The 12,898-nt window shown below is 42.1% G+C and overlaps 1 protein-coding gene across 2 annotated transcripts in view; it reads left to right on the top strand.

The window, feature by feature from the left end:
• Positions 1-756: 756 nt before the first annotated feature.
• Positions 757-12,898, top strand: part of LOC310675175 (cytochrome P450 2K1-like) — a 29,450-nt gene continuing 17,308 nt past the window's right edge. Inside the window, exons 1-9 of one of the 2 annotated variants that reach the window (XM_083435378.1) lie at positions 757-1,034; positions 3,510-3,672; positions 4,503-4,652; positions 5,668-5,828; positions 6,359-6,532; positions 7,692-7,839; positions 9,288-9,472; positions 9,843-9,984; positions 10,601-10,836. In XM_083435378.1, the coding sequence (XP_083291504.1) occupies positions 852-1,034; positions 3,510-3,672; positions 4,503-4,652; positions 5,668-5,828; positions 6,359-6,532; positions 7,692-7,839; positions 9,288-9,472; positions 9,843-9,984; positions 10,601-10,788 (1,494 nt within the window). In that variant the 5' untranslated portion in view covers positions 757-851 and the 3' untranslated portion in view covers positions 10,789-10,836. Of the gene's footprint in view, positions 1,035-3,509; positions 3,673-4,502; positions 4,653-5,667; positions 5,829-6,358; positions 6,533-7,691; positions 7,840-9,287; positions 9,473-9,842; positions 9,985-10,600; positions 10,837-12,898 lie in introns of those variants that run through there. The other variant, XM_083435377.1, reaches the window with a different exon arrangement.

Genomic DNA, 12,898 nt, shown 5'->3' with positions numbered 1-12,898 from the left:
TTGACATCTTTCCGCAGGGCCTGCAAGACGGAGCTGTTCTGCCAGGCCTTTGGTCGGGGTTCAGTCTGACTCCTCTCCCCTTTCATAAGAACTTACATGAAAGTAGCCTCCCAGTTTTCTCACAGGCCTATATAAGTTCAGCACAAACAGTTGGGCCTGGTGAGCATTTAAGGTCCCCAACCCTAATCTGCGGGTTGCCATCCGATTGGATTTTATTCCGATCCTGATTTGATTTGAGGATGTATTTTAATTAATTGTCTGATTTTATGTTAATGTATTATACATTTGATGTTAGCCGCTCTGAGCCCGGCTTTGGCTGGGGAGGGCGGGATATAAATAAAATTTATTATTATTATTATTATTATTATTATTATTATGTTTGAATGGGAGGAAGTTCAGGATATACTGGACACTTTCAAACTAAATGCAGTTGTTCCTAATTAAAGTTGAATAATTTCATCTGCAAATGATTTCACAATGCTGCCCTTCACTCTCATTATAACAGATTAATTTTACACATAATCTGGGTGACAGGTCTGCAAGCAGGTTCAAGAGAGTTTGAATTTGCTCCTGAAAGCAATAGTTTGAAGAAGTGGGCACCACTCACTTGAGTAAACATTAAGCTGAAAGGCAAATAATCCAATGTACAGCTTGGAATAGTTGAGGAGAAGAAAACAAAATCAGAGGGCCAAAGCTGGACACTTTTTACTGGATGGTTTAATGATTTGCTAGAGACAGTACCTAGCATAATATAAATACTGCTCACTGCAGTTGCAAGACATTATCCTTGACCAAACTGAACTGTAGCTTTCATTACAACCATTGCAAAACAAATTGCTTGCTGAAACGAAATGGATTGGACGGAGCCAATTCCAGCGTTGTTCCTCTTTATCCTTATGATTTCCTTTGTTTTGAAACTGGGCACTTTCTGGAACAAGAGCTCCCAAAATCTTCCACCGGGACCGAGGCCTTTACCTCTCATTGGGAATCTCCACATCATGGATCTCAAGAGGCCTTACAGAACCATGTTAAAGGTAAAGCTTCTGGTTCTTCCCATGCCAAAGCTAAAGGGTACTGGGGCAGCCCAGTCAGCAGAAAGGAATAATAATAATAATAATAATAATAATAATAATAATAATAATCATGTTTGACTCTGTCTCCATTTTCAAGGATGCAAAAGTGCCGGTGCAAACCTTGCCTAGGCCAACGTCCTCCTTCAGCCTATATTTCTAGATTTGAGAGGTGCCATTAAAGGTATAATCACATTCATCCCTATAACTGACTATTCTGTTCTGGTTTTCTGAGCATTCCTAGGAAATATTTGTGCTGCTGCAACTGAATAACAATAATAAGTGAATAATAATTTATTATTTATACCCCGTTCATCTGTCTGGGTATCCCCGGCCACTCTGGGCTGCTCCCAACAGATTAAAAACATGATAAAGCATCAAACATTGAAAACTTCCCTTAAAAGGACTGCCTTCAGGTGTGTCTTCTAAAAGTCAGATAGTTGTTTATTTCCTTGACATCTGATGGGAGGGTGTTCCACAGGGCAGGTGCCACTACCGAGAACACCCACTGTATGTTTCCCTGTAACCTCATTTCTCACAGTGAGGGAACTGCCAGAAGTCCCTCGGCCCTGGACCTTGGACGATGGGGGTGGAGACATTCCTTTAGGTATACTGGGCCGAGGACGTTTAGCGCTTTACAGGTCAGCACCAACACTTTGAATTGTGCTCAGAAACGTACTGGGAAGCCAATCTAGGTCTTTCAGAACTGGTGTTATATGGTCTTACAGTCACCAGTCTAGCTGCTACATTCTGGATCAGTTGCAGTTTCTGGGTCACCTTCAAAAGTAGCCCCACGTACAGCGTGTTGCAGTAGTCAAAGCGGGAGATAATCAGAGCATGCACCACTCTGGTGAGACAGTCTGCCGGCAGGTAGGGTCTCAGCCTGCGTACCAGATGGAGCTGGCAGATAGCTGCCCTGGACAGAGAGTTGACTTGCACCCCCATGGACAGCTGTGAGTCCAAAATGACTCCCATGCTGCACACCTGGTCCTTGAGGGCCACAGCTGCCCTATTCAGGACCAGAGACTCCCCCACACCTGCCTGCCCCCTGTCTCCCCAAAACAATACTTCTGTCTTGTCAGGATTCAACCCCAACCTCATTCTGTCAGCTGCCAACACTCACACAGGACCTTCAACACTTTCACTGGTTCTGATTTAAAAGAGAGGTAGAGCTGGTTATCATCCACATACTGATGAACACCCAGCCCAAACCCCCTGAAGATCCCTCCCAGAGGCTTCATATAGATGTTAAAAAGCATGGGGGAGAGGACAGAACATTTTGGTGAGAGGTGAGAGCCCAGGGGTCTGAACACTTATCCCCAAACACCACATTCTGGACACGGTCCAGGAGGAAGGAGCAAAACCACTGTGTAACAGTGCCCACAGCTCCCAGCCCCTCTAAACGGTCCAGAAGGATGTTATGGTCGATGGTATCAAAAGCTGCTGAGAGATCCAGCAGAACTGGGAAACAGCTTTCACCTTTGTCCCTAGCCTGCCGGAGAGCACTGACCAGCACGACCACGGCAGTTTCAGCCTCATGATGAGGCCAGAATCCCAATTGGAAGGGATCCAAATGGTCTGCATCCTCCAGGCATGCTTGGAGTTGTTCAGCAACCACCTTGCCCAAGAATGGAAGATTTGAGACTGAGTGATAGTTGGCCATATTGGCTGTGTCGAAATATTTATTTTTTAATAAGCAGTTTTATAACCAGCACTTTCAGTAGGTTTGGGAAGGCTCTTTAACAGAGCGAAGCATTCACCACCCCACAGAGCTTTTATGAGCCAGAATGGGCAAGGATGAAGGAGACAGGTGGTCAGTTTCACTCATCCAAGCAGCCTGTCCACATCCTCCGAGCTAACACATTGGAATTCCAGCAATCTGGCACCAGCAAATGTCTTGAAGAGCACTGAGGCATAGACAATGACCTTTTAATTTATCATTATGTTATTTAGATTCTGTTTTGCATGGTGATTTGCAAAGATACAAAAAGTGAATTGATTCCACAAAATTACTATTCTTAAATCATATGTTTTCAGCTCGGTCCAAGGCACAATGACATGGAAGTAATTTCTACCAACTTCTATAGTAGTTTGGATTTTGTATTTGATATCCTGCTTTATCATTACCCTAAGGGGTTTCAAAGAGGCTCACAATCTCCTTTCCGCTCCTCCCCCACAACAAACACTCTGTGAGGTGAGTGAGGCTGAGAGACTTCAGAGAAGTATGACTAGCCCAATAGTAGTTATTGGGGGAAAACTGATACTAGTCTAACGGTCAAACTTTGCTACTAGATTCTGTGGAATGTATAAAAGAGCCTTGACTCTTAGGTAAATGTGCAAGCTAATGCAGTCTTGGTTCTGTCAGAGATGATTTACATTAATATATTCTTTGGGTATACCAGAACTCTCTTTCTCACTTTTTCTTCTGTTGAATTCCAGTTGTCAAAGCAATATGGCTCTGTCTTCAGGATCCAAATGGGACCCCAGAAAACTGTGGTGTTGACAGGATATGAGACACTAAAGGAGGCTCTGGTTAATCAGGCGGACGCATTTGCAGACAGGCCCATCGTTCCAATGTTTCAAGAGTTTGGACAAGGCTTTGGTGAGGCACCTCCCTTTCTATTGGAACTGGTAATGCTTGCAGACACACACTGGTCCACCAGGTGAACACAATCTGTTCCTAAGAAATGGTTTGTAAGATGAGCTTTTGCAAAGCAAGTCAACGAAATCCATTGTTTCCTGTGGGGAAAATCCTTGTGAATTTTTCAACCCACCTCAGTGCCTTTGACATTGACAGAGTATCTGCAGGCATTAGACTGAGAATGTGTCACTAAAAGTGTCACCTGTGGATTTCTGCAAATCAAGCTAAAATGTTAAAAAAAGTAGACCAGGCCAGCCTTTTTGATCTTGACTTTCAGTGGCTCAGTGGGGTTCTAGTTGAAGAAACAAAAATGGAGACCAGTTAAAGCAAACCTTTCCCATTCCCACTTTCTTCCCAACAGTCATATTGTAGAGCTGGGGGAGAATGGGGCAGGAGAATGTAATAGTTGTCACATTTGAATTGTGAATGATTGTCACATGGAAAAGTAATGCCACACACCAAGGGGAAACTGACCATTTTCTGGCCCAGCCTATACAGAGAGGAAAAATGAAGGAGGAATACAAAGAACAAGCTGAGTTCTGCTTTGATGCCTGACATGTACAAACCACCCTCTACTCTACCTTACACTTTGTAATGGAAAATATTGTTCAATGTGTTCTCAGGTCATGGTCTGATGACCCATCTGCCAGCTACTTTGTCAAAGCTCAGAAGTCTGAGTCTGAATGGGAGAACAGCTGGGATCCATTCTCAGTTCCATGGAAGAAATGCAGAACACAATTTATTGATTCAATGGCCATGCAAACATGAAACCTTTCTTCCTGTCTCTTCAGGTTTAACTCTGTCTAATGGTGAAAACTGGAAAGTGATGCGGCGGTTTGCTTTAAGCACATTGCGGGACTATGGAATGGGAAAAAAGACCATAGAGGACAGAATTCTTGAGGAATGCAGTGTCCTGATAAAGAAATTTGAATCTTACGAAGGTGGGTTGCTTTTTTCCTCTGGTTCATAGCTACACAACCGTTGTTTAAAGGTGCCAAGGCTATTGTGTTACATATTCCTAACTTCCAGAAGCACAGCTCCCAGGGTTCCCTGCAATTGGTCTGTTCCTGTAATGTGCAGATTGCACTGCAATAACTCCTGTGACTTCTAAGGATTTCTTAGCCCAGCTATGGCCACATCCAGCAACACTTAGGTTTAGTTCATTTGTTAAATGAGGTCTACACATAGGGAAGCTGCAAGTAGGGACTTAAAACAACATGAACAGACTTAAAAACAATGCCCTTTCCATACTTTGAATTTCTGTGGGGATGTTCAGGGAGGCAGGAGGGGATATATTGTTTAATTATATCCTCCCTAACTTGTGTTAGCAAGTTCTATATCTTAGCAGAGTTTAAATGCATAATGGTTTGCTTGTTGCAGGCTCGTCTGAGCTTCTCTATCTAAGATTCCTGGTATATAAGATTCTTTTCCCTCTTAAATAGAATAGACACGACAATCTTATTAAAGTCAATATAAAAGTAGTTTACTGACATTCATTCGGTTCATGGATCGATGGATCCCTCAAGGCAGACTTAGGTTACAAAAGTATATATACATGTGGAACTATCCCATAAGGGAGTTAGTCCCAAGTGACTGCAGACAGGCAGTCACTTCTACTAACACGTAGAAAAATGGAGGAGGAGGAGGAGGAGGAGGAGGAGGAGGAGGAGGAGGAGAAGAAGAAGAAGAAGAAGAAGAAGAAGAAGAAGAAGAAGAAGAAGGGGAAGCAGCAAAGAAGGAGGTTTGCTCCCCTAACCCAAATTAGGCCACACCCACATCTAGTCACATGCAGAGGAAGTTTGTTCCAGCTCAGGAGGAAACACAAAGTTTTCTCCTGGCTGGTAGAAAGCATCCACTAGCATGTCCATTCTAGGAACCTTGTACTTGACTCCTGTGTGTTTTACATCCCACATTTTAAAAAGAATATTTTTGCTTAACTGTCATAATTATTTCTAGGAAACCCATTTGAGACCACCACAATTATGAATGCAGCTGTTGCCAATATTATAGTGGCCCTACTACTAGACAAGCGATTTGATTATGAAGATTCCACATACATAAGACTTCTGAAGTTGGTCAATGAAAACGTCCGGCTCGTCGGAAGCTCTTCAGTCCTGGTAATCTATTCTTTTCCAATAAAACAAACAGTTGATTGTAATGACATTGTATGCAAAGTGGACAGGGCAACCTGTTTATTGTATATTGTTCAGGATTCACTACAAAACACAGAATGATATCTTGAGAAACCAGGTGATGATTAAAAATATTTAGAAAACTCACACGGCACAGTCATCCCGCAACTGTAACAAAGTCTCTTTTGCGCACACCCTTTCTTGTCTCACTGCCATCGGGGCTCCAAGGACAAGGAAGAACAAGTGATAGTTGGTTCCATGATGGCTCAGAAGTCGCCTCCAAGGGCAGATCTCCCTCTCTGAAGGCAAACCTCCAGAGGAGACCCTTCATAGCCTATTATTCTGGGGTTGCACATAAATTACGCTGCCCTGAGGTAGCCCACCCCCCATTCCAAATGCCACTCAAGAGTTTTGTTTTGTATTTGGGCAGTCATGCTCTGAGAGACCCAGCTGAGAGTACAATACTGAGTTTTTCTAATGTCTCTTTTTCCTTTTTCACATTTTTATGCTTTCAGCTGTATAACATGTTTCCTGCTCTTGGTTTTCTTCTGGGGGCTCGTAAGACTGTCATGCAAAACAGAGATGAGGTTTTTGCCTTCATAAATGCCACCTTCATAAAACACCTCAGAGATTTGGATGAAAATGACCAGAGGAGCTTTATTGACTCATTTCTTATCCAACAGCAAGAGGTAATGGAGTCTTTTAAGTTGGCCCAGAATAAGCGTTGCCATTTTCAATTCATGTTTTCAGGGTATATTTGCAAGTGAATGCATAAGTTGTAGTCAGGAAGTCTCACTTCAGAAGGGACCAACCTGGCATACTTCCTACCATTTCCCAATAGTCAGCCGTTGTTAATGTGTTACAGAAGTTGCCTCTGCAGGGTCAATGGTTGCATGCTCAACAGTATTTCTGGGAAAAAAATCCCTGATCAAGTCAGCATGTAATTATAGATAATTATGCAGTGATGAGAGGTAATCAAGTCATAAATATTGGTTGCCAGACTCCCTTTTGATACAAGAAGGGATGGGATAATGCCTCATGTGCTCAGAAGAAGGAGATAGGAAGCTTTGAGGGTGGGGAGGCATCTCAGAGCAAGGAAAAAACATTGGCCCATGCACTGACCAATCACCCTTAAATTAGGGCTTCAGTTCTTTTAACCATTACTAAGACTGGAAATGAATATGAATTGGAGCTTCTGCTTATCAATTAATTAGCACCCAGAAAAGGAAACAGGTGGTTGGGTGATGACAGAGTTCTAAATAACAGGCTGGAAATTATTTCTAAAATCTTAAACTGATTACTGAGTTTGAAAAGTTAAAGCAGATCTACAGGCCTGGTGTGCTGGTCCCATGGGTTACCCGAGAGGCGAGGTCCAAGTCCGGTCTGTGGTCAAAGGCGCAACATGGAGGCACTCCGTAGTAGCTGAAGCTGGGTGCAGGGCAGGGAATCGGGTGAAGCCAGGAACAGGCAAGCAGGGAAACAGGGCGGGTCACGAGCTCAGGCAGGAAAGCAGGATAGGGGCCAGACAGGAACTAGCAACCAACAATGTTGCTACCGCAAGTTGGGACTGGGGCTGGCCGGCTTGTATCTGCACTGAGGCATAGGGCGGCCCCAATCCTCTGGTGACTCACCTCTCCTGGCCTGGAGGCGAGCACTCCTCCTGCAGGAACCCTATATCATCATGATAGCATAGTCTGGAAAACCTGGAATCTCTCACTACTTAGCGACTGGGGTTATGTGCAATGATACTTTGGATCATCGGGTCCAGTCAGGTATTCATTTTTATCTTTGCACATGAAATTTTCTCACTACATTCGTTTTAATCAGTTCATACTCTTTGCAACCCAGGAAGAGAAGAAGAAGAAGACGAATGCATATTTCCACAACGAAAACTTAAAAACTGTTGTGGCCAATTTATTTGCTGCTGGCATGGAGACCACTTCTACCACACTGTGCTGGGGAATGTTACTAATGATGAAACATCCTGAAATTCAGAGTGAGTGCTTTTAATTGGGTTGGCTCCCATTATTCTGAGATATCTTAATTCCAATTATATGTAACTATTAGAGAGATAAAATATTATAATTTATTATTATTATATTCTCTTTCCCGCTTTTATTCCCGCTTTTTTTTTTATTACATCTTATTCTTTGTGCCAAAACTTCTAAAACTGTTATAAACAACGAAGGTGACAGTGGGCAACCATGTCTACTTCCATTAGTTATTTTACAATTCTCAGTCAATACATTACTTACTGATGGATCAGTATATATTGCCTTAACTCCTTTTATAAAGTCCCAGGAGACATTGTCAAATGCTTTCTCGGAGTCTAAATGCTTTCTCTTTTAATACAGTTTTCAACCTATTAGCTAATATGTCTGCAAACAGTTTATAATCGTTATCCAACATTGAAATTGGTTGATAGCTCTTAACCAGCTTTGGATCTCTATTTTGTTTATGAATCAAAGTTATGTATACACTCTTCGGGGATTTGGGTAACTCTCCTGTATTCAAAGTTATAGTCATAATATCTTTTAAAGGTTGCATTCGGTAATCTTGTAATATATTGCTGAAACTCCATCAGGTCCGGGTGCCTTCCGTAATTTTGCCTGTAAAATTACTTGCTGTAATTCCATCATTGTGACAGGTCTATTCAGAAATGACATTTTAACTTTTAGGTATCTTAAGCAATCTGTTGTCTTCTAAATATTTACCCATTTCTTCTACGTTACCTTATTTGCCTTAATATGGTGCTGTATAAAAACTCAGGCATTGATCTATAATTTTTTTCAGATTTTCCACAACTCTACCTACTACATTTATTCTATTAATGCAGTTTTTTCTTCTTTCTTCTTTATTTGCCAAGCTACTAGTTTTCCTGTTTCTTGGAGGCATATAACTTCCAAGTTTAACTTCTTTACAACGTGATCAATTTTATTCATTTAGTCTTCTTATTTAGCCTATTTACATTCCCAGTTAGAATTCTCAAAGCCATCTTGTTCCATATTTATTTCTCTTTCACCTCCACCTCTGTGGAATCTTCCTCTTCCTGTCCAGCTTCCAGTTCAAATGCTCTTTCTCCAGCTAACTCTTTCCCATATTTTGTCCAGAATTTGTGAGGGTCCGAAGGATCCTAAAATCTTTGTTTTTGACCTTCAGAATATTCCCAGCAGTTATATTTTAATAATCATCCTGGATGCATATCTCTCCCTCAGTATATCAGGTTATTGTTTAAATTGTTTGTTTGTCCTTCTTAAAAATACATTTGTTAAATGCTAGAGATTAAATTTGTGAGCCTATGGAATTGTAGAATGAGTTTGTGGCAGTTTTATGCTTCAGAGATTAATTTTTAAGAGACCTAAGTCAAAGAGATAATCTGAGCAGAAAAATGAATGCTTTTCTTTTCTTTTCTTTTCTTTTCTTTTTTTGTTTTGTTTCCCCCAGTAAAGGTCCAAGAAGAAATTGCAAAGGTTGTTGGATCTTCTCAGCCAAGGATTGAACACCGAACAAAAATGCCTTATACAGATGCCGTGGTCCATGAGATCCAGAGATTTGCCAATATCGTCCCAACCAACCTGCCACATGCCACGGCTACAGATGTTACCCTCAATGGCTACTTCATTCCAAAGGTGATCCATTTCATTGAAGTGCTGCCTACTAGTTACAATATATTTTAAGGCTTTTCTGGGAGTAAGTCCCTTGGACTTCAGTGTGGGTGACATCTGTGTAGACTTGTATAGGATTGCACTGTAAGCATGCAATCTACCCATCAGAAGCTGTCAGGCATCAGCTTCAACCCATTAAACAGATCTCACTGGGAAGGAGCACAAGGTTGGAAAAGAAACCATTTCTAGTGGGGGATCATGGTTTATACATTAAAGTTTGTCAAACTAAAGACATTTCTCAGATGAACTCAAATCTCATTTCTCCTACAATAAATATTTATTGTACCAGAGGCATACACTTTATTTTAAAATGACTCTTGCTTTGCCTTTGCAGGGGACATACATCATACCATTGCTGTCCTCTGTGCTGCACGATGAATCTCAATGGGAGAAACCACATAAATTCTATCCTGAGCATTTTCTTAACTCTGAAGGAAAATTCGTAAAGAGAGATGCTTTCATGCCTTTCTCTGCAGGTAATTTTTTTTACTTTTGTGTATGCCTGAATAATAATGATAATGATAATGATAATAATTTATTATTTATACCCCGCCCATCTGGCTGGGCTTCCCCAGCCACTCTGGGCGGCTTCCAAAAGAATATTAAAATACTGTGATACATCAAACATTAAAAGCTTCCCTAAACAGGGCTGTCTTCTTAAAGTTGTTCTCTTTGACATCTGGTGGGAGGATGTTCCACAGGGAGGGTGCCACTACCGAGAAGGCCCTCTGCCTGGTTCCATAGTGTGTGCTTAGTCAATGGGATTTTTACATGCCTGGAATGTAGCCTATTGTGCAAAGGTAAGAATCACATTAGTTGCTGTGGCCATTTCTGCCACTAGATCTGGCCACCATTGGTGTGCGGCCCCTGGAATGTTGCTCACCAGGGAATGTGGCCCTCAGGCTGAGAAAGGTTTCCCACCCCTGGTTTTCAGCATTGCAGGATGGCTCATATTGGGAGTTCACAATTCTTTTAAGATGGGCACATTGAGCTGTTATTTTATCTCTGCATTTTAGTCTGCTTTAAATTATTTGGGATGTTATTAAGCAACTGCCTAAACCCAGTTTCTCCGCTGCCTGTGTGTCCTTACAGGTCGGAGAGCATGTTTAGGTGAGACTCTTGCCAAAACGGAGCTCTTCCTCTTCTTCACAAGTCTCCTGCAGAAATTCACCTTCCAGCTACCCCCTGGAACATCTCCAGAAGACCTGGACCTTACTCCTGCTGTTGGGCTTACAACACCACCCATGCCCCACCAACTCTGTGCTGTGCCACGTTTCTAAGACTCACAAGCTCCTGGATTGCTTAGCCCACCTGTGTGTGCAATGCCTTTCTTAAAACACCCCTGTTCTGCAAGGGTATTTGGGTTGAGTAGCCTAGTGGTGGAATTGGTGTATACTTTGTCACAAATCTTGTGTTCCCCTTTACCTGCCATAATGCCGAATCCCGTGAAACTAGCATTGGAGCATCTCTTAAATAAAACCTGGCCCTGTGTTCTTATATAACAACAACAACAACAACAACAACAACAACAACAATAATAATAATAATAATAATTTTTTATTTATACCCCGCCCTCCCCAGCCAAGGCCGGGCTCAGAGCGGCTTACAAGCAATAATAAAAACAAGATGAATGATTACACCTTAAAAACAAAAGTAAAATACAACATTAAAATAATGGAACATTAAAATATTAAAATGTAGCCTCATTGCAGGAGGAGAAGGAAAAGAAAAAAGAAAGAGAGGGAGGGAGGGAATCAAATTGGCTCCAAGCCAAAGGCCAGGCGGAACAACTCTGTCTTACAGGCCCTGCGGAAAGAAATCAGATCCTGCAGGGCCCTGGTCTCATGAGACAGAAATGGTCTTATGACACTTGGGGCATAGAGATCAACCAACAAATCTGGTTGCATGTATTCCCATGTTAACATATACTTTCAAATATCTTGAAGCATCATATTCCCAGGTAGATGTGCAGAGAAAGCCATTTCCCAGCTAGGGAGGAGGTGGGGTTGCGGGCTTCACGCCCCTTCCCACACTCGCGGGGGCTGGCTCCAGCCCACATGATAGCGGGGAATCCTCGGACGTTTCATACCCTGAGCCAGCCAATCGGCTGGCTTGGGGGGCGTGGCCTTGCCTACTTACGTCTGGCACGGCCAGGGCTCTTCCTCTTTCACACGTCGCAGCTGACCTGGTTCCCCCCCCTCCCACCCTTTAGGCTAGGCTCTCTGATGTTGCTATGGGCTTCGGTCGGTCGCCGTCAAGGGGCCTTTTAGGAATTTTTCCAACTGGCAGATTGGCACCAGCCACTTGGTTGTTGTTTTTTTAAGCGTTTATTCATTTTCCAATAAAAACATCCAATTAACATATCAAATCCAATTAAAAAAAAAAACTAAAATAAAAAAGTCCAATTGTCTTCCAAATTGTAATAATTTTTGTTTTGGCTTCCCACAGTCTGAATTCTGAAGCGCTTTCAACATCATAGTCCTGCCTCTCATCACCCTCAATGTTTTTCATAATTCCATATCCGATTTTTTTCCTCCACGTTTTGACTCTGGTTCTGCGGTCCTCATTCATGTCAGAAAACAGATACTTTTTTTCCTATGGAGTGCAGATTTGTCCGTATATTGTACTCTTTCAGCTGCTTTTGTTTTTTCATCACACCGCTTCATTTAATTGCATCCAATTTCAAAGTTCTGTCCAGCTCTTTGAGAATTGTTATTTTGGCAGCTCCCAAATCGTTGATCTTTCCCGTCCAGGTGTTATCAAAGAAACAGAGAGAAACCTCCTTCTTTATTCTTAAGCAGACTGTTTGCAATGTAGCAATATATCAGACAGTTAACAATTGGCCTTTGGAACCCTCCCAATCCTCCCTCCGGGCCCTAGAGGGGGGCTGCCAGACATCCATTCAGCCCTCTCTCTCGCTCATAACAAAAAACATCTTTTTGCAAACAGTTGTGTATATAATATTGTTTCCAGTCTTTATGACCAACCATCAGTTAGCTCCTGTTTCTCTTAATCAGGGAAGTATTTCAGATATTCCATAAGTGCGTGGTGGGTAGAAGCCATTTTGTCCTTTGTCCTTTGTTTTCGTCTTTAACAGGCATTTCAAATCTTAGAAGCAAAGCGGCTGCGAATAGGTCCCAATTATATATGAAAGTCCATCTGTACTCACTTTTTGAAGAGCAATTTAGGTTCTTAATGAGGCTTGGCATGCAATGCAAATTGTTAATGTAAGAGGGAAAAGAAAAAACATACCAAGACCGTCCAGATTCCAAACATCATGATGAGGATCTCTTTGAAGTTCGAAAACCTGTACATACTGCAGGTTTTCCCCCAGCTTCGTCAGTTCAGAGTGTGTCTGGTTGTCTTCCAAATCTTTATATTTTCCCAAAC

This window comes from Podarcis tiliguerta (assembly GCF_965153285.1).
Source record: "Podarcis tiliguerta genome assembly, chromosome: 3".
Classification (NCBI taxonomy): Eukaryota; Metazoa; Chordata; class Lepidosauria; order Squamata; family Lacertidae; genus Podarcis; species Podarcis tiliguerta.
The sequence above is the reverse complement of the archived record's forward strand: the minus strand, read 5'-3'. Positions and strand labels throughout refer to the sequence as shown.